This window comes from Calonectris borealis, chromosome 2 (assembly GCF_964195595.1).
Source record: "Calonectris borealis chromosome 2, bCalBor7.hap1.2, whole genome shotgun sequence".
Classification (NCBI taxonomy): domain Eukaryota; kingdom Metazoa; phylum Chordata; class Aves; order Procellariiformes; family Procellariidae; genus Calonectris; species Calonectris borealis.
The window spans coordinates 92,902,445-92,927,253 of record NC_134313.1 but is presented as its reverse complement, the minus strand read 5'-3'; the positions used below and the strand labels follow the sequence as shown (position 1 = coordinate 92,927,253).

General features: G+C 46.2%; 1 protein-coding gene across 1 annotated transcript in view; it reads right to left on the bottom strand.

Annotated features, from left to right (window-relative positions):
* Positions 1-377: 377 nt before the first annotated feature.
* TNFRSF11A (TNF receptor superfamily member 11a) overlaps positions 378-24,809 on the bottom strand; it is a 30,213-nt gene continuing 5,781 nt past the window's right edge. The window contains exons 2-10 of the mRNA XM_075142536.1: positions 16,823-16,904; positions 16,228-16,353; positions 14,850-14,993; positions 13,634-13,727; positions 13,189-13,283; positions 12,210-12,317; positions 10,246-10,298; positions 7,767-8,610; positions 378-3,546 (exon numbers count right to left, since the gene is read on the bottom strand). Of these exons, the coding sequence (XP_074998637.1) occupies positions 3,167-3,546; positions 7,767-8,610; positions 10,246-10,298; positions 12,210-12,317; positions 13,189-13,283; positions 13,634-13,727; positions 14,850-14,993; positions 16,228-16,353; positions 16,823-16,904 (1,926 nt within the window). The 3' untranslated portion in view covers positions 378-3,166. The remainder of the gene's footprint in view (positions 3,547-7,766; positions 8,611-10,245; positions 10,299-12,209; positions 12,318-13,188; positions 13,284-13,633; positions 13,728-14,849; positions 14,994-16,227; positions 16,354-16,822; positions 16,905-24,809) is intronic.

The window sequence follows — 24,809 nt, the reverse complement described above, 5'->3', positions numbered from 1 at the left end:
GAAGTGGCTGCGTTTCAAGAGCACCTAGTATATTCACTGTGGATAATGCATGTTATGACTTCTCAGACTGAAAGACTTGTAAAAGCACATGCTGTGCAAGAGGAGACAGACTTCAGCAATGAGTTGGAATGAGTGCCCAGTTCTCAGCAGTAAAGCATCACCACACCAGACCTACGAGAGCTCCTGTTCAGTTCCACGCGTGTGAGTGGATGTGCTTGTGCATTATTGCGGCATGTACCGGGGAAGGGAAGCACTTTTTGTTAATTCTACATACAAAAAATGTTACAAAAGCCTAACCAGGAATGGTTTTATACTCCCATTTGATTTTCTTTGTCAAAATGAGCATGGACATATAATAATGTATTTGATTCTCTTCATTAATTTGTATAAAATCTTCACTTAAGTAGATCTTTTAAGATTTTTATTATCATTAATTATGTGTATTACAATAGCAGCCAGAAGCCTCCAAAATAGTGCCCGATGCATAGGGCCCTGTTGTACAAACAGATGTTAAAAAACAGCCCCACTTCCAAACTGACGACAAATGAAATCATGAGGATAAAGAAGTCCCTTTGGGGTCCATGTCTAAGCAGCCAGGCAGAGACCCAGGGAACATGCAGCATGCTGAGTGGGATATGGTTTCTTCACTTTTGGGTAGACTCTGGAGGAAGAAAAAGAATTGGATCTGTTGGCGCATCACATTTCCCATGAGGGAGTGACCACAGTGCTAAGATCATTATGACCCATGTCTTCACGCTTGCTGATGATCCTAGTTTCAATCCTTGCTCAGCAGGATCCTGTGATTCAGTGAGTGAAAAATGTGTCCTCACTGAGTACACGTAGTAAACTTCCCATTGTCTTCTCTGAAATCAGGATTTTGAGCCTGCTCTCTGGTGGCAGATACAAACCACAGGAAGAAAGAAGCTGCAGAGGGAGAAGAAGGAGGAGACAGACCTGCAGACAGGTAGTTTATGCAGAGCCGAAAACAGGAATTCAGTCCCTCCTGCCCTGCAGGTGGGGCTGGTTGAATGCTTTCCAGGAAAATATGACTCAAAAAATGAAGATGAAGTGGGAAAATATCTGTACCATCTTGCATGAACGTGATGGTGACTCTGTTTCCTTGTCCCTATTGCACCAATGCCTTGGGGATACAGAATTAGGCCAGAAGAGGCTACAAAGAGGTTGTTAAAGGATCCAGCAGGAAAGACAAAAGAATACCATGGATAAGAGCGAGCCTCAGTTACACACATTCAAAGAAGCAGAGGTAGCTTGGGCCATCACTGAATGGGACGACCTACCTGCCTGGCCAAGTCTAGGCTAGGATGGTCTAGTTTTCTGAAGGCCATGCAGAGGTGAAAGGGAAACTGGTTGTTCATGCGCCATTTTTGCCAGCCACCCATAAGAGACTGTTGCATGTCTGTGCTGAACTTTATATGCCAGAAATATAAATAATGCAGAATTGTTCTCCTGAGATGTGAAGGTGGCTAAGCCCATCCTTTTGTTTTATGGATGAGAAGCTCATCATGACACAGTGGTCACTTTGTCAGCTTTATAGGTGCTCTTCACCCACAGAGCAGTACTATTGCAAATAGATCAGCTATGCAGTGAACCCCTCAGCTTTAAAAACCTCCCCAGAGAAGAGCCCTCCTTACCAGAGATCTTTTCCGTCAGGGCAGATGAGATCACACTAGATAAGAGATCCCTTTGCTGTCTGACAGGAAACACAGCACTGACCTTCCTGAAGGCTCAGACTGAAGATAGCCTCCTGCAGCACTCACATGTGCAGGAGAATGTCAGAAAATTACCCCTTGTCAGGAAATCATTAAAAATGTTATCTTTTCCTTGAGTCTCTGTTCCCTTCACCTCTCTCTCCACAGTGGCTGCTGGAGGAGGCTGCAGGATATAGGACCTGAACCAAAGCCAATTGAGTAGCTGAGACTCCCTTCTAACTACAACTGCTATTATTCTTTAAATCCAACCCTTTGGTCCCATTGTTTATCAGCTCTCAGCATGACAGTGGCTACACTGATTTCAGCTCAGACAGGCCGAGCTCTGGAAATAGCTTCGTGCTCCCCAAGTAAAGGTCTGCTTACTAATGAAAATATCAGAGGGAATGACAAAATTGGGCAGATGAAGGAACACGTGTTTGACCCTGACCAAATTCTCCATCTTTGGGTAATCCCTCCCTCTCCTGTCACTCAGGAAATGTCCACAGCTGGTTATCGTAGACCCTTCCTCCACCTGCTAGCAGCTCTGGGTCTTAAACTTCAGTGACATTATTCATGCAGCAGCGTGCTGGGCACACATCACTCATCTTCAGGGGTTTGAATTCCTCTGGTGAGATGCAGTAAGGCAGAGGTGAATCAGGATCCAAAACTATAAATGCTCTTTGCTCAGGATTAATCTGATATGCTTGTAAGGCATATCAGCTCTATTTCGCCTGTTGTCGCGCACTTGGGGGAGTGTTACACCTATTCATACCCACAAGTTAGTAAGGGACAGACCAGGATCTTGGCTCTGGCGCTGGTTTGAGACTGGAGCATCTGCTCCCTTGGGGAAAGATGGGAAGGGCTGACGCCACCTGCCCGATCCCCGTGGGGAGGCGAAAGTCGGCAGCAGCTCTAGGCTCAGCGGCAGACGTGGCCACCACTTTCTTCCACCACCAGAGGCATGAAGGAGGCCCAAGACCCAGCAAAATGGGTGCAGCTTAGTTGCAAAAAGAAAACCCTGAGGCAGAGCTCAGGGGCCCCTTTCAGTGCGGTCCTCCGCCATGTCGTCGCCTCTCCGGGAGCGCCCCGCACACCCAGCCAGCAACGCTGCTCTCCCCCTCGCAAAGTCCCTGGCCCAAAGGATCTCCTCAACTCTCCTTTGCCGCTTGCTGGGCAGAGGTGCCAGGGAGCGGGGGGCAGATGGGGAGCCCACCGCCCCGCGAGGGAGAGGAGCGAGCCCTGCCACTGCTTCTGCAATGGGGGCAGCACGCCCGGCTTCACGCGTGCGCCTGTCCCCATAGGTAGCCTCCTCAGCAAGAGCACCACCACCACCACCCGTACGTGCGCCACAAGGGTCCTTTCCAGCTGTAAAATTTCCCGGGAGACGCCAGCAGTAGCAACAGTCTCCGAATCTGTCGCGACACCTGGGATTTCAGCAGCAAGGACACCGGCTCGCCTCAGTTCAACACTTTCTCCGAGAAGTGTCCCAGCTTCCCCTCCTCCTGCACAGGCTGCGAGGCCTGGCCTCCGTGGGACGGGTCCCGCTCCTGGGCCAGGGGTCCGGTGGTCCGTCGCGGCCCCCTGCTCCCCACCGCCGGGCAGGCGCCCTGCAGCTCGGCACACTTCTCCTTGTAGTGCTGGGCGTTGCCGGCAAAAGTCTCGCAGCGGCTGAGGTTTTCCTCCTGCACAGGGCTGCCCACGTTCTCCTCGCTCGGCCCCGAGGCCGTTGCCCCCTCCTGGGAGTTTTGGCTAAGGTAGACAACAATGATGTCGCCCTTGAAATTCATTACTTGTCCACTTGAGATAAAGGTGGAGTTACTGTTTCCAGTCACATTTCCTGGGGAAGGAGGGGGGAGAAAAGAAGACACACGTGATTAATATTTTCCCCTCACGAGATGGACGCTTAGCACAGTGAGCTTAATCCTCTGTGATGGCTTTACTCTTGTTCCATTATTTTTTCCCCGTGACATGAGGATGCTCTTATAATCAATGCCTTCCACTGGACCTTTTCATTATTTCCATTTTTGCCTCCTCAGGACGAAGCCTGTCATCCACAGGGAGCCTGTCTGGAAGGCTTGGAAACATTTTCTCTCTCAATAATGCTCTGGGAAGCAAGAGAGAACGCGACCATCTCATGCTCCCCATGCTGCCTGATGCACAAGCTGCGTCCAAACTGCCTCTGCATGCAGTTTGTGAGGAAATGGTCATTATTTCTAATTATGAGATTTTTTTTTTTTTAGAAACCCAGGCATTACATTGGGGTTTTTTCCCCCTTTGGTAAACAAGCAATCCTACTGTGTGGGCTAGGTAGCAGGCTTACTGATTAAATACTGAAAGACTTAATGTCAGACCATACAGTCACACAGTGTCCAAATGACACGGTGCTTATATGATTATTTTCTATTGTCCTCATCCTCCATGTAGGTACACTCTGGTACTCACCTTGCACTCTCATGGATTTACCTGGATATACGCTGACTCCAGTGAAGAGACATAGTCTATATTATAGCAACCTAACAGAGTTACGGTTTCAGTCAGTCTGCCTGCGGTTAGAGATTTTTCAGTACAAATTCAATCTTTCTGCCATTCAAGGACTGGGTCGCTGACTCAAGTGACGGCAGGACCAGCCTCTGGGAATTAATAAACTTCTCTCAGAGCAGAAAGAAAATAACAGAGAGCAAACTTTCAACAACAAAATAACAAACTTGTTAAAGTTTGAAAATTAAACAAACTGAAGCGACCAAGTAAAAAAAAAAAAGTAAAACTTCCTAGCCTATGAACAGTCTTCCTAAGAAATGTTTTCCTGCTGTGCTTCACTTAATCATTACTTGCGGACTGATCTGACACCTTTTAAACATTTTGTGCCTTTCCTCATTACGTTCCTCAACACTTGAGATGTTCCCATTTTCATTGCAGCTAAGCATGGCCCAGCCCAGAGAAATGCTGTTTTTCTAGTGGCCACGGGTGATGTCTGCACATCAGCAATGGACACTGGGCTCTGGCTGTGCCGAGTTCGGACCTGTGCCTGCTCATAACCGAGTCTGGGTAGCACTCGAGCATCTCTCTAGTAGTCCCCCTCAAGCAATGCGATTTATTTTAGCTAAACCACTGCATTGCTAGCTCTTTGCTTTCTTTCCAAGTGTTGTTGATTAACATGAGGTGTCAATAAGAGTTTTCTCTGCAGGAGTTTTTTCCCTGCCGGTTGCTTCCCCTGTGTTTGATTCCATTCGGCTGTTTGCCATCAACACAATTGTCAGGCATAATGGGAGTACAAAAATAACAGTTTGCCTTTATACAGATTGCCTGTCACTCGCAAAAAGTACTGTGGAAAAGTTTACCAGTGCTCAGCATGAGATCAAGAATTTAGAAATATATGTGATGGGGGTGGGGTGGGGTGGGGGGGGAAGCAGACTAACACATTTATAATGTTTAGTTGAATGTGGCTGGCAAATCTTCACTGCTTTCTGAAGACACCGTGCTGAAACAAAAGGATATTTGAGGCCCAAAAGCACATAAAATGGACACAAGAGCTTCCTAGACTGCACTAAGAGATGTGCTTCCAACCTAGAAAGTATAAGCCACACCTTCAGAGGATAAGTGAAGGCATCGTTCTCTGTAACGTTTCAGCTTTTTGATCTCTTCAGTCTACCTGATGGTATTAATTACAACAACAGATTAATTTTTGTGGTAATTATTCACTAAGAACTGGAACAACACAGGTGATTAATTTTCTCTGAGCCATCTAATGGGCTCTAGGTGGTAAGAACTGTTTGTTGCTGCCGAAGTGGGCTGGTTTGGGATCTGGAAGTGAAAGGCTCTGCAAAACCATTCCTAATCGTGAGTCATCTAAGTCTTCCTGCACTCATGCTTTATGCTGTAGCCCTACACATGACTTGAGGTGGTCATGAACCGACCCTTCATGTTCTGACTGCCTCCAGGCTTGGGGGGTTTGAAAGAGTACTTGAAGGCTTACCTCCATCTCTGGTGGTGACCCCTGTTAAGTGGCACTTGTCCAGAGGTTTACTTTGGTCCTCTAGGGTTGTTTCACAGGAGGGACAGAGTTTGCAATTTCTATTGTCATTTTGAGTGTTAGGGAACTAAACCCAAAACTTCATGGAATTACCCATGGCCTTTTTCTTCCCATTTTTTCATCCACCCTCTTTTGTACTGTTCTGTCTTAGCATGACTGTGTGTGAAGCTTTGAGAAGCTTTACAGAAAATTATTTTGCATGCACATTTATTCCATCTGGGCGTTTCACAAGGCCCAGCAAAATGACCGATGCCGTTGCAGCTCCATGTGCAGCCCCAGCGTGTCCGGGGTGCTTCAGTGTGGAAGCTATGGCTAAGCCCTGTCTCACTCCTTGTGCAACCAGGTGTTGCCAGCAGGGCACAGCCGTTCTGCGGACAGAAAAAAACCTCTGCCAGCAAGCCACATTACCTACAGATTAACTAACCCACACTCTCATACTGCCCACAGCTCAGTCAGTACCTGCTGGAAGTCCTGCCTAAAAAATGGCAAATTGGGAACACTGTATCTGTGCTCAGGTTTCACCAGATGGCACTATAGCATGTACATACCAGAAGGCACAGACGCAATTGAAATCCCATATAAAGAATTGTGCTGCAGATCTAAGATGGCACTTTCTAGCATGTCGCTTAAATCCAAGCTCTGCTGATTGCCCTATTGTTCCTTAATATTTTCTCTTCCTCTTTGTATCAGATTTAGAAAGAAAAGCAGTATTTCTGCAGTGCCAAATACAAATTGGACTTTCAATTGTACCTCAGAGTCACCTTCCAACAACACAACAACAAATAATCTGTGTTCTCTTTACTACTGCTGAATTTTGTACAGACCAGGCAGTGAAACTGTGTCAGGATTTCAGGAAACTGAAGCAGCAGAAAGAGTACCCTCTCTTAGAAATGCTACACACTTTCAGATTCCCACATGGCACGCGTGTTGAGAGGGGAAGGGCCTTTAAAAGTGTTGGTTTGGGGCTTTGGCAGACTGACAAGAATGCCTCTGTAAGAAACTTCAAGGCACGACATGGTTTTAAAGACGGGCAACTGCTTACAACTGCTGTGTGTATTACAGTAATACTTAGATGTCCCAGTCAAAACTAAGGTCTCATTACACTTGGCAGTGCATCGACATAAATAAAAACAGAGCATCTGACTTTAAGAGATTGTAATCTAAAATGACTAATAACACATGACAGGCAGATTGCAGACTTTTATACTGAAAAAAAAGTCTGAGGGAGGAAGGTTTCATCCAGAAAAGGCTCATAACTTCCCTTCTGCTTAGTTTTGCTTCAGTGATTTTTGTTCCCCGCTTTCATTTGACAATTTTGATATATTTACTCAATTAGTAAATTGGTAATCAATACGTAAATTGGTGACAGTGTTGCAGAGTTGTTTAGGGGACACAGCACTTGTGTATGGAGAAACAATCTCTGTATGAAATTATTTTTAGGTGAACGCTTATATCCTAGCAAATTAAAACAAAGAGAAAGAGCTAAAAGCAGAGAATTGAACATAATCCCTTAGACTGAATCGTGGCCACCAGGTTACAGCTCCAACTGGAGTTTCACTGACCCCCATATAAATGTAACTGGACTTAAACCTAATGGCAAAAATGTGCGTGCAGACTGTTGAATGGAAGATCATCTGTCTGAGCATTATGCATCCTTTCTTGACTCAGCCTCTAGGTCCCTATGCTCCCCTCCTTCTAAGTTTTCTCCAATACGCACACCAAAATACTTCAGTAACAGAATTGCCTGGCCTTTGCAGTGACAGCCAGAAGATGGGTTCTGCATTGCTGGTTAGATCAGGGCAGGACAATGGTCCCTCACAGTGCTCATCCTATTTGCAGAATTCACTACAAACCAAATGGCCTTGCTATTTCATTTTTGTCTTTCAGATTAGCTTCAGGGCAATTAAGTGAAAAGGCATCTTCTTATTCTTCTCTCCTTCTCCTAAATCAGACCCTCTGAATAATACAGAGCTAGCACAGAGAATAATCCTATGCAACTGTGTACGGGTCAAGCCTAATGGGCTTACCAGATGCTGGAGGGAGGTCTGAAGTGCTGCTGTTTGTCCCTGAAGTGCTTCTGTTTGTGTTCTGGTACTTGATGTTGCTACTATCTGAAGATGGATCTTCCATACCATGATCACTTGCTAGAGTGCTCTGACCAGCAGAGAGAAAATTCAAGCCACAGGTGCACTGTGCATAGGATCCAGTTTCTGGGGAGGTGGAGGCACTGTCAGCCGCAGCACAAGAGGGTTTGCTCCACTTTCTGGGAGATTCCCTGTACGAAATGCCACACCTCACACAGATCTTCTCTGAGCCATAGTTTGTTGCAAAACGATCTGTGTCTTTGTTGCCTGTTTCCTTCAGGCAACTGTGGGCACGTTGGCAAGATTTCTGAAGAAGTCTGTCCGTGGCAACGTGTGCCCCATCCGTGTCAGAGGAAAGGTGAGAGCCTTGAGAGACTGATATGTCCTCTGTGCTCCCAATCCCTGAAAAGTACTGATTTAAGCTGTCGTTCTCCCCTGCCTCCATTGGTTCTGAAAATGACGACACGGTTTTACTGGCAGTCCGACTCAGTAAAGATAAATAATCACTGGTGTTGAGATCTTTATCCATGTATTCATCTTCCATGGGAACTGGTGGGAAACGGTCATCTTCAGTCTCAGTTACCACAGAAAACTCTTGGAGGCTCCCTCCCGCCTCGCATGGCGCCGTGCCGGGGCTCCTGTTCCTGCAAGGAGCGTGACTGCTGATGCAGCACGAGTTTCCAGGGGCAGGAGAGCCAGTGGGACCCAGGAGACACACACCTTCAGAGGTCTGGGGGACAGCAGCATTCGTGGTGTTCCCGGTAACAAATGCATCCCTTGGGGGCTCCTGAAAGAAAGCCAAAAGAAAAACATGTTTAATAAATAGATCAGCAGAAGGTTATTTTCTAGGCAAAGAAGGAACTGGCAGATCTCAGTTCTTCCTCGGTGTGGAGCTGCCGAGGTTGAGCAGCACTGCTATATTTGAGCGTTGAAGTGTAATTCTGTTCTGCTGTGAAACTGTGACCAGTGATGCTGGGCTCAGTGGGTGTTCAGAAAAAAATCTGGTGGCCTGAGGGGCAATAACATTTAATTTTGGGAGAGGACTATTCCTAGTTCTTAAGAAGGCACTTGAGAGTTAATAAATCTAGAAGAGTCGCTGGATTCTGCTGTTCCCTATGGACCATCAATAAGACCTACCTAACTGCTTATAAGGTTTGGAAATCCCCCAAATCATCTCTGTGTCTGAAGGGCTGCTGATCTGTGAAGGGGAGCAGAATCTTTATTATCATTAATGCCCGAAGAAAGAAACTGGGTTGATTCAGAGGGCCCAAGACAGGCTAGAAAAAAGAAGTCACATGGGCAAGGTTGCTTTAACCTGGAAAAAGTCAGGACAACAAATGCAAAGGTCCGTGACATCGCGTTTCCAGTACTTGTCAAAGTAAAGCTATATTTTTGGTTGCAGCTCCACAAAAAAGGGTTGGGAAATACTCCAAGGGTTCCCTTCAGTTCATGCAACTCGTGCTGTAATGATGGGTATTTGGGAACTGCTACCTTTGATTTCTAGTATCTGTTCAGATCTTCCAGGATGGAGGAGAGAGTGTAAATGCTCCCAGCCACTAATTGCTGTTGATTCACTCCTCTGTCCCAGAGGATCTGAGCAGCTGCCAATGTAGGAGCTTGTATGAACACTTATGAGACAAAAGAGTAACTGCCTGCTCAAAAAGGTGGGTTTGCTTTTTGGGTTTTTTTTTTGTTGCAGTGGAATTTGAGTCGTTCAATAGCTAGGCTAGACTGAGCTCCTAGATGGGGTGGTGGGGAGAGCGTGCACCTGGGACACCTCAGCCCGCATCCATGGTGTGAAGCAGGCCCCCTCTAAGTGTTTCAAGCATGTGATGTGGGGCTGTTCTGGAGCAAAACCTCTTGGAAGGCCTTACTTTTTTCACAGCCAAATGGACAAGAGGGATTCTGCGAGCACTAGAAATAAAGGGTCTCACTGCCAGTTTCTTCATCTGATGGCTCTGTGCTTAATGCCTTCCATGTCTGGTATTCTTGGCGTTGACCCAAATCCAGGTTTCTCCCCAGTGGGGACTCTAGTATGTAAAAAGGTGCAAATTCAACTAAGCTGTTCTTGCTTTTAGGATTTAGAAAGGCTCTCTCCTAGGCAGTCTCAGGTGTTCAGCAACTGGTGGGCTCATGTTTACTTTCTCCTCATAAATATTTAATCATCACAGAGACTTTTACCACTGTTAAAACTGGCTGAAACCAGAAAGCACGTTCAGAAGCTATTTGAGAACAGTGATTTCATACGCCTCACATTTACAGAAAACCAGACTGAAAAAGCCAAAGCTGCAAGCATTTTTTGAGGAAGTCAAAACTTGCTTTCTAGCCAAACATTAATATGGAGTCTGCTTCAGGAGGGGTGTCAGGAATGCCATGAGGAAAACATAAATCAGAGAGAAAATGTTAGCATCTTTGACTTTACCTTTGTTCCTTTTATTTGGCTGCACACTTCATTAGCCCAATTCTGTAGATCTGCTGTAGGGAAAACAAAAAGAGTAGCTGTAACGTATAGCAGGCACTGAAGTTAACCACAGACCTAAACACCCACAGTCATTCACAATCCGCAATATTATATTAAACGAAAACCAGCAAGACTGTTTTTACTGACTGTTCAAGTGTCCCAGCATCGGTCTAGCTGAGGATTCATTGTAACTGGAACAGAGATATATTTCTGTGGAACAAATGTTTCCAAGCTCCTAAAATAGACCACGGTTAAACCGTGTTCCACATCAAATGGGGTTTCTTTCCTGGTCATATGTCACACCAAGCTATGACTGGCCCGATACCGACCCGCTTGCAGCCGTATGGTCTATTTCAAGAGAAGTCACATGGATGGCCCAAAGACCATTCTCAGACAGGAGTGAGGAGCCTGGAGAGAAGAGGGTAAGCCACTGAAACCACGGGACGGCAGGCTCAAATACAATGTATTCCACTTCATCAGGGTGTACTTAATAGGGAATTCACTTAATCGGAGTATCTCCCAAGGAAAAGCTTTAAGTCCAACAATGCTTTATGGTAAAGGCTGCCACTTAATAGAGCTAGCAATTCTTGTTTTCTGTTTATACTTGCAGGAGATTTTGTACGGCTCAGGTCTCATCTACATTTGAAGCTTGTGCTGGTTTTGTATGTCTGAAGATAGATCAGCTATGTAGCCACTGCCAGTTCCCAGCAATGACTCTGTTCCTCTGATGTTAAGTCTGCACATTTACCATCAGTCCCCAAGCAGGCAGAGCTTCTTCCTGAGCCCGCAAGTCTCAAGAGCTCCGGTTAGCAGGATTTACCACGCAAAGGCAATGAAGGACTGTCACTGCAGAGCAGCAGGGCAATAGGAATGTCAAATAAAGAGCATTCCCCCCTAACCTGCTTTGCACTGTAAGTATTTGGTTTGCAAGGAGAGTCACCATTTCCTCCAGCCCATCCCAGGAATTCCAGATTTAGCACAACCCATGTTTAGTGTGGCAGAGGCAGCCTATTTCTAAAACACAGACTGAAATATACTTTACAAGAGAGGGTTGCTGTCTCCCCTTCCACTGCTCCCAAAACATTTCATGAATTGCTAGGGCTCGGGAAAGGAGCTGATGGAAAAACTACACTAGGAAAAGCTTTCCATGTGTAGGGGGAGAAAATAAAAAATGAACAGAACAATACAAGTATGTCCTAACTCCTAACCAAGGAGATCCAGGACTTAACACAGAGTTGAGTAACTGTTGAAGGTATTTCCATTGTATTCATAATATATTCAGTGCCCCGCTGTTACCCAGTATGCCTTTGCTGGAACTTTTCTATTTTTCTACTTTTACTCTTTATTCTATTTCCTTCTAGTATTTCTTCCACACCTCATCAGAACTTCGGCCTTCAGCTAAAAACATTGCCTCCATCATGTTTTCACATACACATCAGGCCTTTGCCTTGAAATCCATGTTTTAACCTGTCCAGATGCAGGTTTAGGGTAGGAGAGAAAGTGGGGAGAAGGAGACAGGAGGTGGTGAAAGCCCCGTAAGTCTTTCCCTGCTTCCCTTTGGCCAAGGAGTCTGCTGTGCCACATGGTGCAGAGCAGCCGTGCTGCTACAAAAGCCCCCAGCACCAGCCCTCCTTCATCCGCACAGCAGTTGCGTCCTGAGGGCGGTCACCCCACGGTCAGAGCTGCAGGAGGATACCAAGAGATATGCATTATGCGTAAGTGTAATACGCTCCCTGCCTAGAGGAAAGGAATTTGAAGCCTGGCTTTGCACTAGTTAAAGGATATCCATATGGACAGATATAGGGATAGCACAGAACTTTCAAAATAACTCCTGAGTTTCTTAACCTGGTGGTTACCCATGAAATCAGAGTGCACAGAGAGCCATGCAGTTGTCACATTCATGAATATCATTAGCTATCACGTACCTGTCAGCTTTTTTCCCTTATTCTTGTAGTATACGATGAAGATGACAATGCCAACTAGTGCCACAAAAAACAAGATGACAATCAACACGTATAAGATCCTGTTTGTTCCTGCAGGATGTAAAAAAGATAGTGCCATCAACATTCAGCTTGTACTCAGCAGTATGACAATCCTTGCTCGTTTTACCTTTTTCCACAGGAATGGGTTTTTTTTTTCCTTCTTACTTGATTTTCAGTTTCTATAATAAGGACAACAGCTCTAGCACTCATGCAGTTCTGTGACAAGCAGCCTTACTGAAGGTACCTGGTACCAAGCCATCTCCGTAAAAAACAGAGTCTGGGTGTCTCAGAGAGGTGTGATCCAGTCATGCTCCTCTGAAAGTCCCCTTGCAAGCTGCCAGCTTGCTCTGCCTCAGGGGACAGGGGATGGAGGGGATGGACTCTCATGGAGGTTATAGACTTCAGCTGGCAAAATTTGTCCTTTATCTCAGGTTATGAAGGATCACTGCGTGCCAGGCAAGCAGCCTCCCTGGTACCATATCCACACTGGAGAGGGAAATGGGCAGCGGGCAAGAAGGGAGAGCTATGTTCAGGTGAGACTGTATCCATTGCTATAAAAGAAGCGTGGAGAGAAGCTGCTAGCCTCTATACAGATAATGTGTGTATGGAAATCAGCAGGCTGAAAAAAATGAGAGCGTTGTAAATGTGATGGAGGTCATGGGTATAACAGCAATGCTGCTTGCCATGCAGTTTCAGTGGGAGGTGTAAAGCTCTGCTTAGTAGAGGACATGGGCCCTAGAGCCGCCAGGCTTAAAGTAATCTTTAAAGATGGGATTTTCCAAGAGCGCTGTCTTGGTCTACAGCTGCTCCCCCTAGAGTCACCCACAATGGGAATAGAGTTAAGCCAGCCAAAAACCCTAGGAAACACATCCCTCCTCCTCCCTGGTACTTTCTAACAGATAATCTGTATGAGGACACATACCGTCTTCCGATGGCTCAGGAATCTTCCGTTCTGCGCAAACTGCATCTGACTTGTCAGTCCCAGGCACTATTTCTGCCATTCCTAGAGCTGTACAGCTGAAAAAGAAAGACAAAGAGGCTAGGTTCTCAAAGAGGGAGCTTGTCATGGTTCCTATACTTATGCAGAGTAGTACTTTCTGTTGTAACATACATTTATTCTGCATTTCTCCACCCTTAAGAAGCTCAGATACCTTCTTTACTGTCAGCTATGTTGGCTCAGCAGTTCTGTTGTTACTGCTCTCTCTTGCTCCCCCCCAAGGAGAATTCAAGCTCCAGCGTGAGAATGCCTTTATCGGTGCACAGCCAACAGAGATGCCTTGTGCATGCCGCAGACAGCCTGAAACACCCCACTGAAAAACGCTTTCGCCCAAGCTTCTCCCTGCCTTGTGGCAGATACAGGAACTTACTTGGTCCAGGATTTACACTCATCGGTGGATGAAGCAACCTTTGAGAAGTAGCCTCTGGGACATGGTGTACACATTGTGTCCTTGTCTTGTTGCACTGTGTGTAGTAAAGGAAGAAAAACTTCATAGCTGAGTTTCCCTGAGTGCCTTTCAGGTAAGGGGAAGGTGACTATGCTCCCCATACTCCCGCTGCACTCCCTCCCCGCCCCGAAAGCTTCCCTGAAGAGAGGAGGATCTTAGATTATATTAGAGCAACAATGACAGTCACATGTAAGCAGAAAAAAGTATGCTAGTCTCACCTGAACACTTATCTACATGATCAAAATGAGAAATGACCAGGAGCCATTTGCAGTTATTGTAAAATAACACACAGCTATTATATCCTTCCCCTTCCATTAACTTCCTTGTGTCAATGCTATGCCACAGGCAGCGACGATAACTGGTATTGTCACTTCTATGAAGCCACAGTAAACAACATGCTATATCAGGATTTGCTAGACTGGGAAAAAACCGTCACCGCTGTGCTCCAGGCCCATGCAGCATTTCATCCTCCATTACTCTATTATGTGCTGCTTTTTTGGGGTTCCTCGTACTTGCGCAGCTGTTCCCAGTGTTCATTACAACTCTGAACTTGACCGTCTCTATTTTCTACCCGCAAAACACCTGCATTTTGTTTTCAATCAGACTTAGGACTAAATTAAATGTCTGTAATAAATCTTTGCATTACAAGTCATCTAAACCAAAGAATACTTGCACTACCTGAAAGGTGTTAATAATTTCTAACTTGTTTATAACATTATAAAATGGCAAAACAAAGTCATTGGACAAAATCTAATTTCAAATCCGACCTCAGCAACAATGCCCAAGGGACCACTTCTCTGAATACTGGAGTAATGCATGTCCTAGTGACTCACAGTCAGACACCTCAGCAAACGTTAGAAATGCACTGAACACCTTGCCTCTATTGCCATGTCCATGTGATATCTTGCAAAAGTCACTTGATCCAAGATACTGCCTACAGAGGCAGAAGCCTTCAACATGCAAATAGTCCAGGAGGGTTATATGCAGTAGTAATGATAACTCAGACATGCACCTTCTGTTGACAGTCATCTGAGAGTCTAAGGTATCCTCTCTAACGTCACAGCGCACATGATGCTGGCCTCATCCTGTAGGCCTGAGCTGGACATTTCACTTCATACGCCCCCTTTCTGTATCTTACCAGGATGCTCAACTCCGAATCCTGGAGCACATATGGTATTTCGCTGACAGCAGTCGCAGTCTTCATTCCAGTGGTAGCCCATCGTACAAGCACACTGCCGCTGGAACGTGCTGTTCCCTGGATTCACTTCTCTCAAAGCTTTCCCTAAAAGAGAAAGCAGATGGGAATAAAAAATCTGATTATAAGCCTCAAGTTTATGAACCTCCTGTTCTACCTATTTGCTTTGCTTGAATGCCAGATGCCAAACCATTCACGTTAGAGGAAATGTTATCTTTCAAGAAGCATGGGAGACCCTTGATCAGCACGGGGCTCCTCACTGATTGCACTCGTGAGCAATGCTTTTCCTTGTAGCTGCTGTAGAAAATAAACAGAGCTTCTGCAAGGGTGAAGCAAACGTGTTAGGGGAAGTGAATGCACAGTATGCTGGGCAAAAAGAAAACCTTTAAGATCCAACTCACAGGAGCGAATGACCCCCAGTGAAGATAATCATTATCAGCAGCATGGAGACCATGGTCGCAGTGCTCAGCACAGCACAGACTGGGGGTGCTGGTTGACAGCCGGCTGAACATGAGCCGGCAGTGTGCTCAGGTGGCCAAGAAGGCCAATGGCATCCTGGCCTGTATCAGAAATAGTGTGGCCAGCAGGACCAGGGAGGTGATCGTGCCCCTGTACTCGGCACTGGGGAGGCCGCACCTCCAATACTGTGTTCAGTTTTGGGCCCCTCACTACAAGAAGGACATGGAGGTGCTGGAGCGTGTCCAGAGAAGGGCAGCGAAGCTGGTGAAGGGTCTGGAGCACAAGTCTTATGAGGAGCGGCTGAGGGAACTGGGGTTGTTTAGCCTGGAGAAGAGGAGGCTGAGGGGAGACCTCATCGCGCTCTACAACTACCTGAAAGGAGGTTGTAGCGAGGTGGGGGTTGGTCTCTTCTCCCAAGTAACAAGTGATAGGACAAGAGGAAATGGCCTCAAGTTGCGCCAAGGGAGGTTTAGACTGGACATTAGGAGAAATTTCTTTACTGAAAGAGTGGTCAGGCCTTGGAACAGGCTGCCCAGGGAAGTGGTTGAGTGACCATCCCTGGAAGTATTTAAAAGACGTGTAGATGAGGCGCTTAGGGACATAGTGTAGTGGGCATCATGGTGTTGGGTTGACGGTTGGGCTCGATGATCTTAGAGGTCTTTTCCAACCTTAATGATTCTATGATTCTATTCTATGATTCTATGAGACTCTGCTGTCTGGGGACCTCCCTCTCCACCAGGCTCTTCTGCAAGCCCAGCCTCCAGTGTCGGGTACCTGAACAAAGCAACTTCCCTAGATCCACTTTTCCATCTTCGTGCTTCACTAATTTGGATTAAAAGGTTCTTCAGTATGAACAGCTCACCTTGATCACATATTTTATGTAGTAAGCATTTATCTTCTTCATTCCAGACATCCATATACTCGTTTGGGCCACACGGCTGACACACGCTATCAGAAGTACCAGTGCATCTAGCAGACATGTACTTTCCTGTGAATGAGAGAAGGACAAGTAGGTCGTTCGCAAGTGGCACACCAGCTGTCTGAGGAGCTTAGGGAAAATAACAGCTTGGGCTAACACTGCTGTACTGCTGTGGACAATCATTTCTTCCTGCCACCTTTTCAGGTCCTCAGTCTGGCCCCCATTTAGTGTGGCACTGAAACACCTGTCAAGCTTATGGCCCGGGAGCAGTCCTATCTACGTGCACAAGAATCAAGCTGCTTTCTCTCTCCCGCAGTGGTTAAGTGCTATCCCAACAAAATAGCTGCTATGGCTTTTGCTGAGGTCAGCAGGACCACTCCTGCACTAGAAGGCACTTGTAAGCCTGAAATCATGCACCTGCGAGGGTATGTGCCACTAGATTAGCAGAGTCACAAGAGCAAGCTGCCTTACTGACCCACAGAGCTGTTTCTAATGAGCTGTTCAGTTATGCAGCCGGTACAGCTCAGTGCTCACATACCTGGCTCACATTTTGTGCAGCACCGTCCAGAATATTCATAGTGTTGTTCGCTTTCACACGGCGGAGTGATTTGTAGTGACAACTGGAGCGGAGAAAGAGGGAGAGGACATGAGGACCAATACACCTGGAGAGCTTCAGACCTACCTAGTCTCAGTGCTGGTAGAGAGGAGGAAAACTTTCCTTCTGTTTAGCATTTTGTATAGCTAAGCAGTAAAAGTTACCCAACGTTTATGACTTCAAAGGCGCTTTGTAGACACACTAAGAATATGTACTTGATGCTGTACACACAGGGACTTGTAATACAGCCAGGTGATAAATAAATAACACAATCTTGCAATTTGTCATGAACTTTTGGCCTGCAATATAACCTTTTCTTACAGTACTCTATTATTTGAAATCTATGACTTTAAAACAATTGTAAAGAAAAAAAATTGGCATAGAGATACTGCTGTAGTCTCTTCCACAGATATGACCTCAGACCAAGACCTGGGCAACTGACAGTTTTAATGTATAGCGTTAAGCAAACAAGTAAGGTGAATGATTTATACTCCTGAAAAAGAAGAAGTTCCCAGCTTCCCACTGGGATACACAATACTCCTGGCTAGCCCCAGAAAATATTGGACTTTAATTTTGCAGCTTTTTATGGCTCCCACTGTGTCCTGCAGAGATGGTCTCATGGAACTGAGGCAGCCATCCAGAGAGGCGATACAATTAAGCCAACAGCTTTTTGCTTCTCAGAAAACAAAACAAACCCAACACAAACCACTGCCCCAAACCACCTGAAACTGTTACATGAGGGGGCTCTGCAAAGCAGGTAGCAGTGTTGCCTCTAGCTCTTGTGGGCCTTCGCATCCCCTCCCTGCTCTCGGCTGCCTGTACGCACAGTGGTCCTACCCGCAGCCCAGCACACGCGGCTCCCTCGGCCGGTCGTCGGGGCATGGCTTGTGCTGGGGATCCTGGCCAGCCCCGCGCTGACCCTGCTTTGGCTGCCCGGGCGTCTCCCGGCAGCGGTCCTCCAGGCAAACTCAGCACCTTACTACCAGTTGTTGATCTTGCAGTAGGTAAGATGATTCAAAATCTGGCCAGTAGCAAGGAATCCTTCATTATTGGATACAGTTGTTAAAATCTCATTTACTTGGAGAAAGCTGCAATAAAGCTTCTAATGGTGCTTAAAGGAAGCTTTTGTCATCTAATAGCATAGACAGCCCCGTGCCTACTGATAGTGGCTCCCATTCCTCTACTTACCCTTCTCCCCTTGTTTCCTCCAAGTCTTTACTTCTCTTTCATCCTTTTCTAGTTTCAGCAATAGCAATCCCTTTAAATAGAAAACATTTTTCCCTAAGCACCTTGTCCTCTTCTAATGCTGGGAATGGACGTGTAACTTAAAGACAACCAAAAATGTTGAATTTTTTCTTTAAAACACCACCTTTTGCCTTGGAGTTTGAGCCATGGGTTGGTACGTAACTTGTGTTTATCAAAACTGCACTAGCTGTGTCTGGAACAGAGTGAGTACCTCAAGTCAGGTATTTTTTTGCAGGTTATAAACACCTTATAGCCATTTTTTTTATCAGAACAGCAATCCCAGGTCAAATTAAGAATCCAGTCTTGCAAGAAATCTTCTCTTGTCTCATTGTTCCCTTGTCTCTTTCTTTGCATTCATTAGAGTACCTTTCTCATGATTAGATTATACGTTTTTTGGAACAAAGATTGTGTTTTGCCTTTGCGCAGCACCTCCCAGGATAACGATCAGTGCTGGCAAGATGAGAGGCAATCTAGGAAAGGGAAAGCCGGGCCAGCCTGGCAGCTGAACAGTGACACCGCTCCGTGTCCCTGGGGAAACGCTGAAAACACTCCTGTAATCAAAGGAGCTAATTTTCTGTAATGCACTTCAGGCGGCATCTGCTAAAACACTAAGCTGGCCAGCACGGGGGTGAGGCGACGTTGCAGGACCGAGCAGCAGAGAGAAGGTCTTGAGCAATCAATTCCCTATTCCCAGCCATCCGAAAAGGCAACAGAAGTGATGAGACCAACGACAGGTCCAGTCACTCACTTTTTGTAACAGAATGTCCTCTTCTTCCTCGTTTGCCCCGGTTTGATAGTTCCTCTTTAGAAGAAAAGACTAAAAAACTACTGAAGAGTCAAACAAGGGCAAAGTCATCCTTTTTAAGGAAGGATATGCAAATCTGCTAAAGAGCATTCAGCTAAAGGTCTGGAATAATTTCTGAGAATCACAACTCAGCCTGAGGAGAAGCAGCAATCCGCCGGCGCCGAGGCTAGGGGAGCAGGCTAATTGCCCGGCTACCTTTTGGAAATCGTTTCATACCTCCCTGCTTTACTGTATAAAGAGGGCTATTGTTACGGCATACTCACAGCTGCAGCTACATAAATCTACACTCTATGTCAATAAGTAGTCTCTTCTGCCACCATGTCCTTACCCTTTTCACACAAGCCAGTGCATTCACGGAGCTGCAATACTCCCTCCTTTGGTTTATGCTCAGCGACATAAAGACAAGGCTCCAGTGTCCACGTGCTAACCCCCACGTGAGCCCAGCCTCCTCGCGACAGTGAGGGATTTTGACCTGGTATGGACTGGCTGGACCCGCTGAGCAGGAAAGCTGGGGGGAGAGAGGACAGGAAAGGAAACAAAAGCAACCTGGGGTTTTCTGAGGGTGGGAGCCGATACAGTGAACGTGGGCCCTTTTGCTAACACAGCCCCATTGAAGCCAGGTTACCCCTTGTTTAACCCTCTGCCAGGGGACCGTGCGTGTCTCGTCGTCAAACTGTACGTCAGCTTCCCTTGGGGGCTGAGGAGCGCTCGTGCTGCTGGCAGCACAACGACCTGACGTGTCACCATCACCAGCGTATTCCCACCACAATGTCCTTCTGAGATGGGGAAGTGCAATTCATTTTGCAGATGAGGAACTCGCACCCGGATGCCGGCTGGCTTTACAGAGGTGACGGGAAACCAGACCAAGTCTCCCAAGTCTCAAGTTTGCCCCGTAACCTCCGGAACATCTTCCTCTCATCAGGCGCTGACCTGTGGGTCAGGGTGATGTGGGTATCACTGAGCTCTTATCTAGAGAGAGAAGGGACCTCGATGAATGCGAAGGTGTCAGCCTCCTCTGAAGTGATTAAATAAGACAAAAACCAGCCTGGTCATTCCTTCAGGGGTCTCGCTATTGGTGAAGCTGTTCATTAAATACCACACCACCACCACATGCAAATGAGTGCTTCAAAGAGCTCTAGGTATCCTGTGTAAATTTAATTTATCACTTAAAAAGCGTGTGAAGCATACAAGTTTGCACCAGTTCCTAAGAAAACAGTCAGCTTTCCCGCTTGATTAACATTACCTCAGAAAAGTATATCTGACAGGGTAAAAAAGACAAATCTCCTCTGGGCTTAGTGGATCCGGTTCGGTAAAGCACGCCAACACCTGCTTACCTTTAAGCACATGAGTAGCACCATTGACTTCTTTGGAAAAAACAGGCATGCTCATGTCAAGGTTTGCAGGAGGACCGTGTACTGGTGTCGAGCTGCAGGCAGCCTTTTCAGCTTCTTTTTTTTTTTCCCCTCCATTTGATGAAAAGGACGCTAAGCAAGAGTGTGCTTGTAGGGTCGGAGAGCTTCGATGACTCAAAGCTACAAAGCACCACTGTGTTACTCAGACCTTGAAAAAACACACACACAGGTGCTTCTGAAGGGGGAACCGGCAGCATTTAGATTCCTGTCCTCAGGCTTAAGGAAATATTTATTCTTGGTTGCCGTTGAGCAATCGGATGGCAGCAGAAGCTGTGTGTCATGGATGCTAAAATTACTTTCTCGCTCAGATGAATATTCAGACAGACATTTCGGAGAAGATAGAGTTGCATGGGCCTCTTTCTTTTAAAAGAAAAAATCTGGAAGAACAAGCTCGGGGGTTTCCACAGTCTTTTTCCCATGTCACTTCTGAACAAGAACCTGAGGCCTCAATGGGGATTGCTCATTAGCGATAATCTTAGTTTTGCAAAAATTGAAACGTAAACGGACACGTCAAGGGGTAACTACCTTAAGATGACACCTTCTTGCTCGGTATAGTTGTTTCTGGAGAGTATTCAAGTCATCTGTCATCATTTCACTGAGCAAAGAATGTTTTTTTTCTCCATTTAGTATTGCAGACCCAAAGTACCTATGGGGGAGCCAACTATGGTGTGTCCTGCCTTTCAGGACACTTTATACTTTGGAGCCTGAGTTTATTCAAACCACTTGCTTTTGAGGTCCTTAGCCTTGTCTGCTGTAGAACTATAATATTTCTGTGGATTTGGGGCTTTATTTGCCTTTGTCAAGAGGACTGAGCTTTGACCAACATTTCGTGATCTGAAATAGCCCCTGCAAGCACAGCACCCTGGTATGCAGCTAGCATGGCCTCTGCTGTCATCTGCTGCTTTTTCTCCTTCAAATGTGAGCCACTTCTCCTCTCACAGGTACCGACTGTGTGCCCATAGCCCTCCAGCTTCCTACCTGATTTGGGTCAGCAGTATCGCTAAGCAAAAACCAGATTTCTTCAGCTCGCTGCCAGTTTCAGAGGCTTGCCTAAAAAATTATTTAATAAAAAAAATAGAATCTGGCTCTCGATGGGCACTGCTCCGTGGCCGGTGCTCCCAAGCTCTCTATTGAGGCGCATAATAGTAACGCACACAATGAACGACTCTGGAAATTTTTACAGCTGTGAGTTTACAAGGGGAAAGAGGAGTCTTATGTTAAAGACTTAATCATAATCACATGGATGCTGAATGCAACAGTTCCTTCACAGACAGTCTTCACTGTTGATAAAAATTCAATCAAAGCAGCACACAAGTCACAGCTGTGCAATTCCAGTTATTCGCTTGCAGGTCTGTAATTCATCACGAAAATCTTAGATTGTGAATGAAATGCTTTTGGTGATGTCAACTTTCCAGTGACCAGTAAACCACATCACAGAACTACCACCACGTGGTAAAATATAGCCGGGAAATGGCAACAGCTAAAAACTAAATATTATTTCACTCTTAAAAATAGGTCCTTGAAATGCTACTAGAGCCTGAATACCTAAAGAGACCAGAAAGAACGTGAGGGATAAAGCCGATAATAAAAAGATTAAGAGAAAACCATAACTGGCAGCCAGGAAGCGGGCAAACAGCGCTGAAAGCCCCACCCTGACTATTCCCCTTGCCCCTCTCTTTCAGCATGCAGCGAAAAGCAAACACCTGAGCAACTGGTGCTGCTCCACCAACGGGAAGGACAATTCATCAATCTCAAACCCACCAGAGTTATTTCTAGCCGGCAGACAACGTGAAGGAGAAGTGCCGCACTGACCACTCTCACAGCAGGGCGGTGGGGGTAAGGCAGACAGGAACCTCAGGTATATCAGATGGGAGATGACAGAGGTGATAGATGGCAGGGCTGAAACAGCTACTGACTGACCATGTGAATCAGCCAGCTTTCTTTTGTGGACTGAAAACTTGCCATCACATGCACCGCATTCGTCATTCAGCGGCAAAGTCATCTTCATACAGCAACCAAAAGGGTACACCTAACATTTTCATCAACTGCGCAGTCGGTAGTGTCTGCATGTTGCCTGCTTGGTCTGCACTTTGGTGCAAAACATAATGCTTAAACCTACGTGTCCTCCCTACCACAGTAATTCGAAGACTAATAGCTACTAGGTAGAATATTTTAAATATGAATCATAGAATTATAGAATGGTTTGGTTGGAAGGGACCTTAAAGATCATCTAGTTCCAACCCCGCTGCCATGGGCAGGGACACCTTCCACTAGACCCATCCAACCTGGCCTTGAACGCTTCCAGAAATGGAGCAACCACAGTTTCTCTGGGCAACCTGTTCCAGTGCCTCACCTGGCACTCATAGTGAAGATTTTCTTCCTTGTATCTAATCTAAATCTACCCTCTTTCAGTTTAAAGCCATTACCTGTTGTCCTATCACTACCAGAGAGCAGAAACCCAAAAACCAACCAAACCAAAATATTTAACAAAAAGGCTTGGCAGCAAGACAACAGTTCATAACAAGCAGAAATAAAAACTGAAGACTAATGACATTACCAAAGCTAATACCTAGATGTGCTTGTGAAAAGGCCTGCAAAGGCAAATCTCTTTTAGATTAAACAGGTGCAACCGCTCCATAGGAAAACTTAGCAGTCTCACTGCTCCAGGTACAATCTCAATGACTCACTATGAGTAACTCTATGCCCATTCATGCTTAATTAAAATAATAATAATAAAAAAGGCACTAAAGATACAATCATTTATGGGGAGCATGCTCCTCTTCCATTTTAGTTCAGCAGATTATTTTTCCATGCTTCATCAACTGAAGTTGAGACTTAATGAAGAAATGACCAGGAGAAGTTTCTTGGGCTGGGCTATTTCTGGACTCCAGATTAGGAGTTCAAAGGGGAAAAATCTGTATGTTTATGTACCCTTTCCTTCCATCATGCCCCCAGAGTGGAGCATAACGTATTAATCTCTTACGGTGTGAGGCAAGACCCTGCAATCCTAGCTGAGCTGCCGGGGAGAACGAGAAAGGCTTGTAGAGAAGAGAGGAAGCCTGCTTTCACTGCCTGACACTCTGCTTTGGTTTCCTTCTCCTGGATTTTAGCATCCCGCATGGAACAAATGCTGAATATTCTGCAGGCAGAAATACAAAGGGTAGTGGTAGGGCTGTAGTCCTTACTTTGGGTGATGGCCAAATAGAGGGGATGCATGCAACACCCACAGACCGCTCTGGCTTGGTGTGAGTTATAGTAAGAATTGCATGATCGGATCTGCACCTTCTCCATCGTGAAGGAATTGCTGCCTTTATTAAAGGGCTCAGGACTGGGCTGAGTATTCGTTCATTTACTCTTTAGGTGTCACCACAAGGAATCAGCTCTGCCAGGGTCTGTGGGCCAGTCAAGTCAGTGGAAATATTCCTCCCCGATTTGAACGGGCTTTGGCTTGTTTCCGTAAGCAGCCTGTTTTAATACATGTGGTATTGCAGAGAAGAATTTTTTTTCCTGTGAGAGCAGATTCAAGGAATCATCTCGTCTTTCTTGCTACTGAACAATGAAAAGTTACTGAAGAACATGATGCTCATAAGGCAAAACTATTCGCTGTGGCAAAACAACATGCTCAAAATAGATTCCCTTGCGTGCTACGTAAGCAATTTTCAGGACTTCATATGAACCTAGTAGCACATTTTTCCCTATCTGTATTCCTGATTAATGGGTTGCCTAACAAAACTTCACAGTATTTTTTTTTCCACACGAGATTTTTTTTCTTTTCCCTCCACTTTGACCACTGACTAAATATACTCTGCACCCATCTGCAGTCACAAATGTTGTTCTTTGTCATTCTTGAACAGATCCTATATACTTTTTTTTTCTTTTGGAGTAGCCACAAAGTGGTGAGGGTGAATGACCTCATTTTTTTTTTTCCTCCTCCTTGGCTAATTGGCTCTTGCAGGGTGGATTAAACCGGCCAGCTTGGCTCTTTTACCGAACACAGCCTTTCCTGGTCTCTTTTATCTAGGTTTTAAGAGGGGAACAGCCAGCGGGTTCTGCAGAGCTGAGAGGAGGCTGCCGGTCTCAGCTCTCTGCCTGCCCGCTGCGCTGCCGTCCTCCACCGCAGCCCCCGCCCCAGCCTCTCCGTCGGGGACATCACAGGGAAGCGGCGAGGAGCCACCATGGACACATTTGGCTAAGCGGCATGGGGAACGTGCCTCCACCGCGGGGACGCTGGTGGGGTCATGTGCAGAAGACGACCTGGAGAATAAGGGTGAGGGTTGGATGCTGCAGCCTGCGTGATGGCAGCTGGTGGGGGGACGTATTCACTCCCTTCCCAGGCCCACACGGGCAGACCTCCCCGTGACTTCAGTGGGAAACGGACGGGGCTCTATCCTGCGGTGATTAATGACTCTTTGGTTTTGTTTGCAGCCACGACATCCTAAGCGCTCTACAAACACCGAAGAAAGCCAAA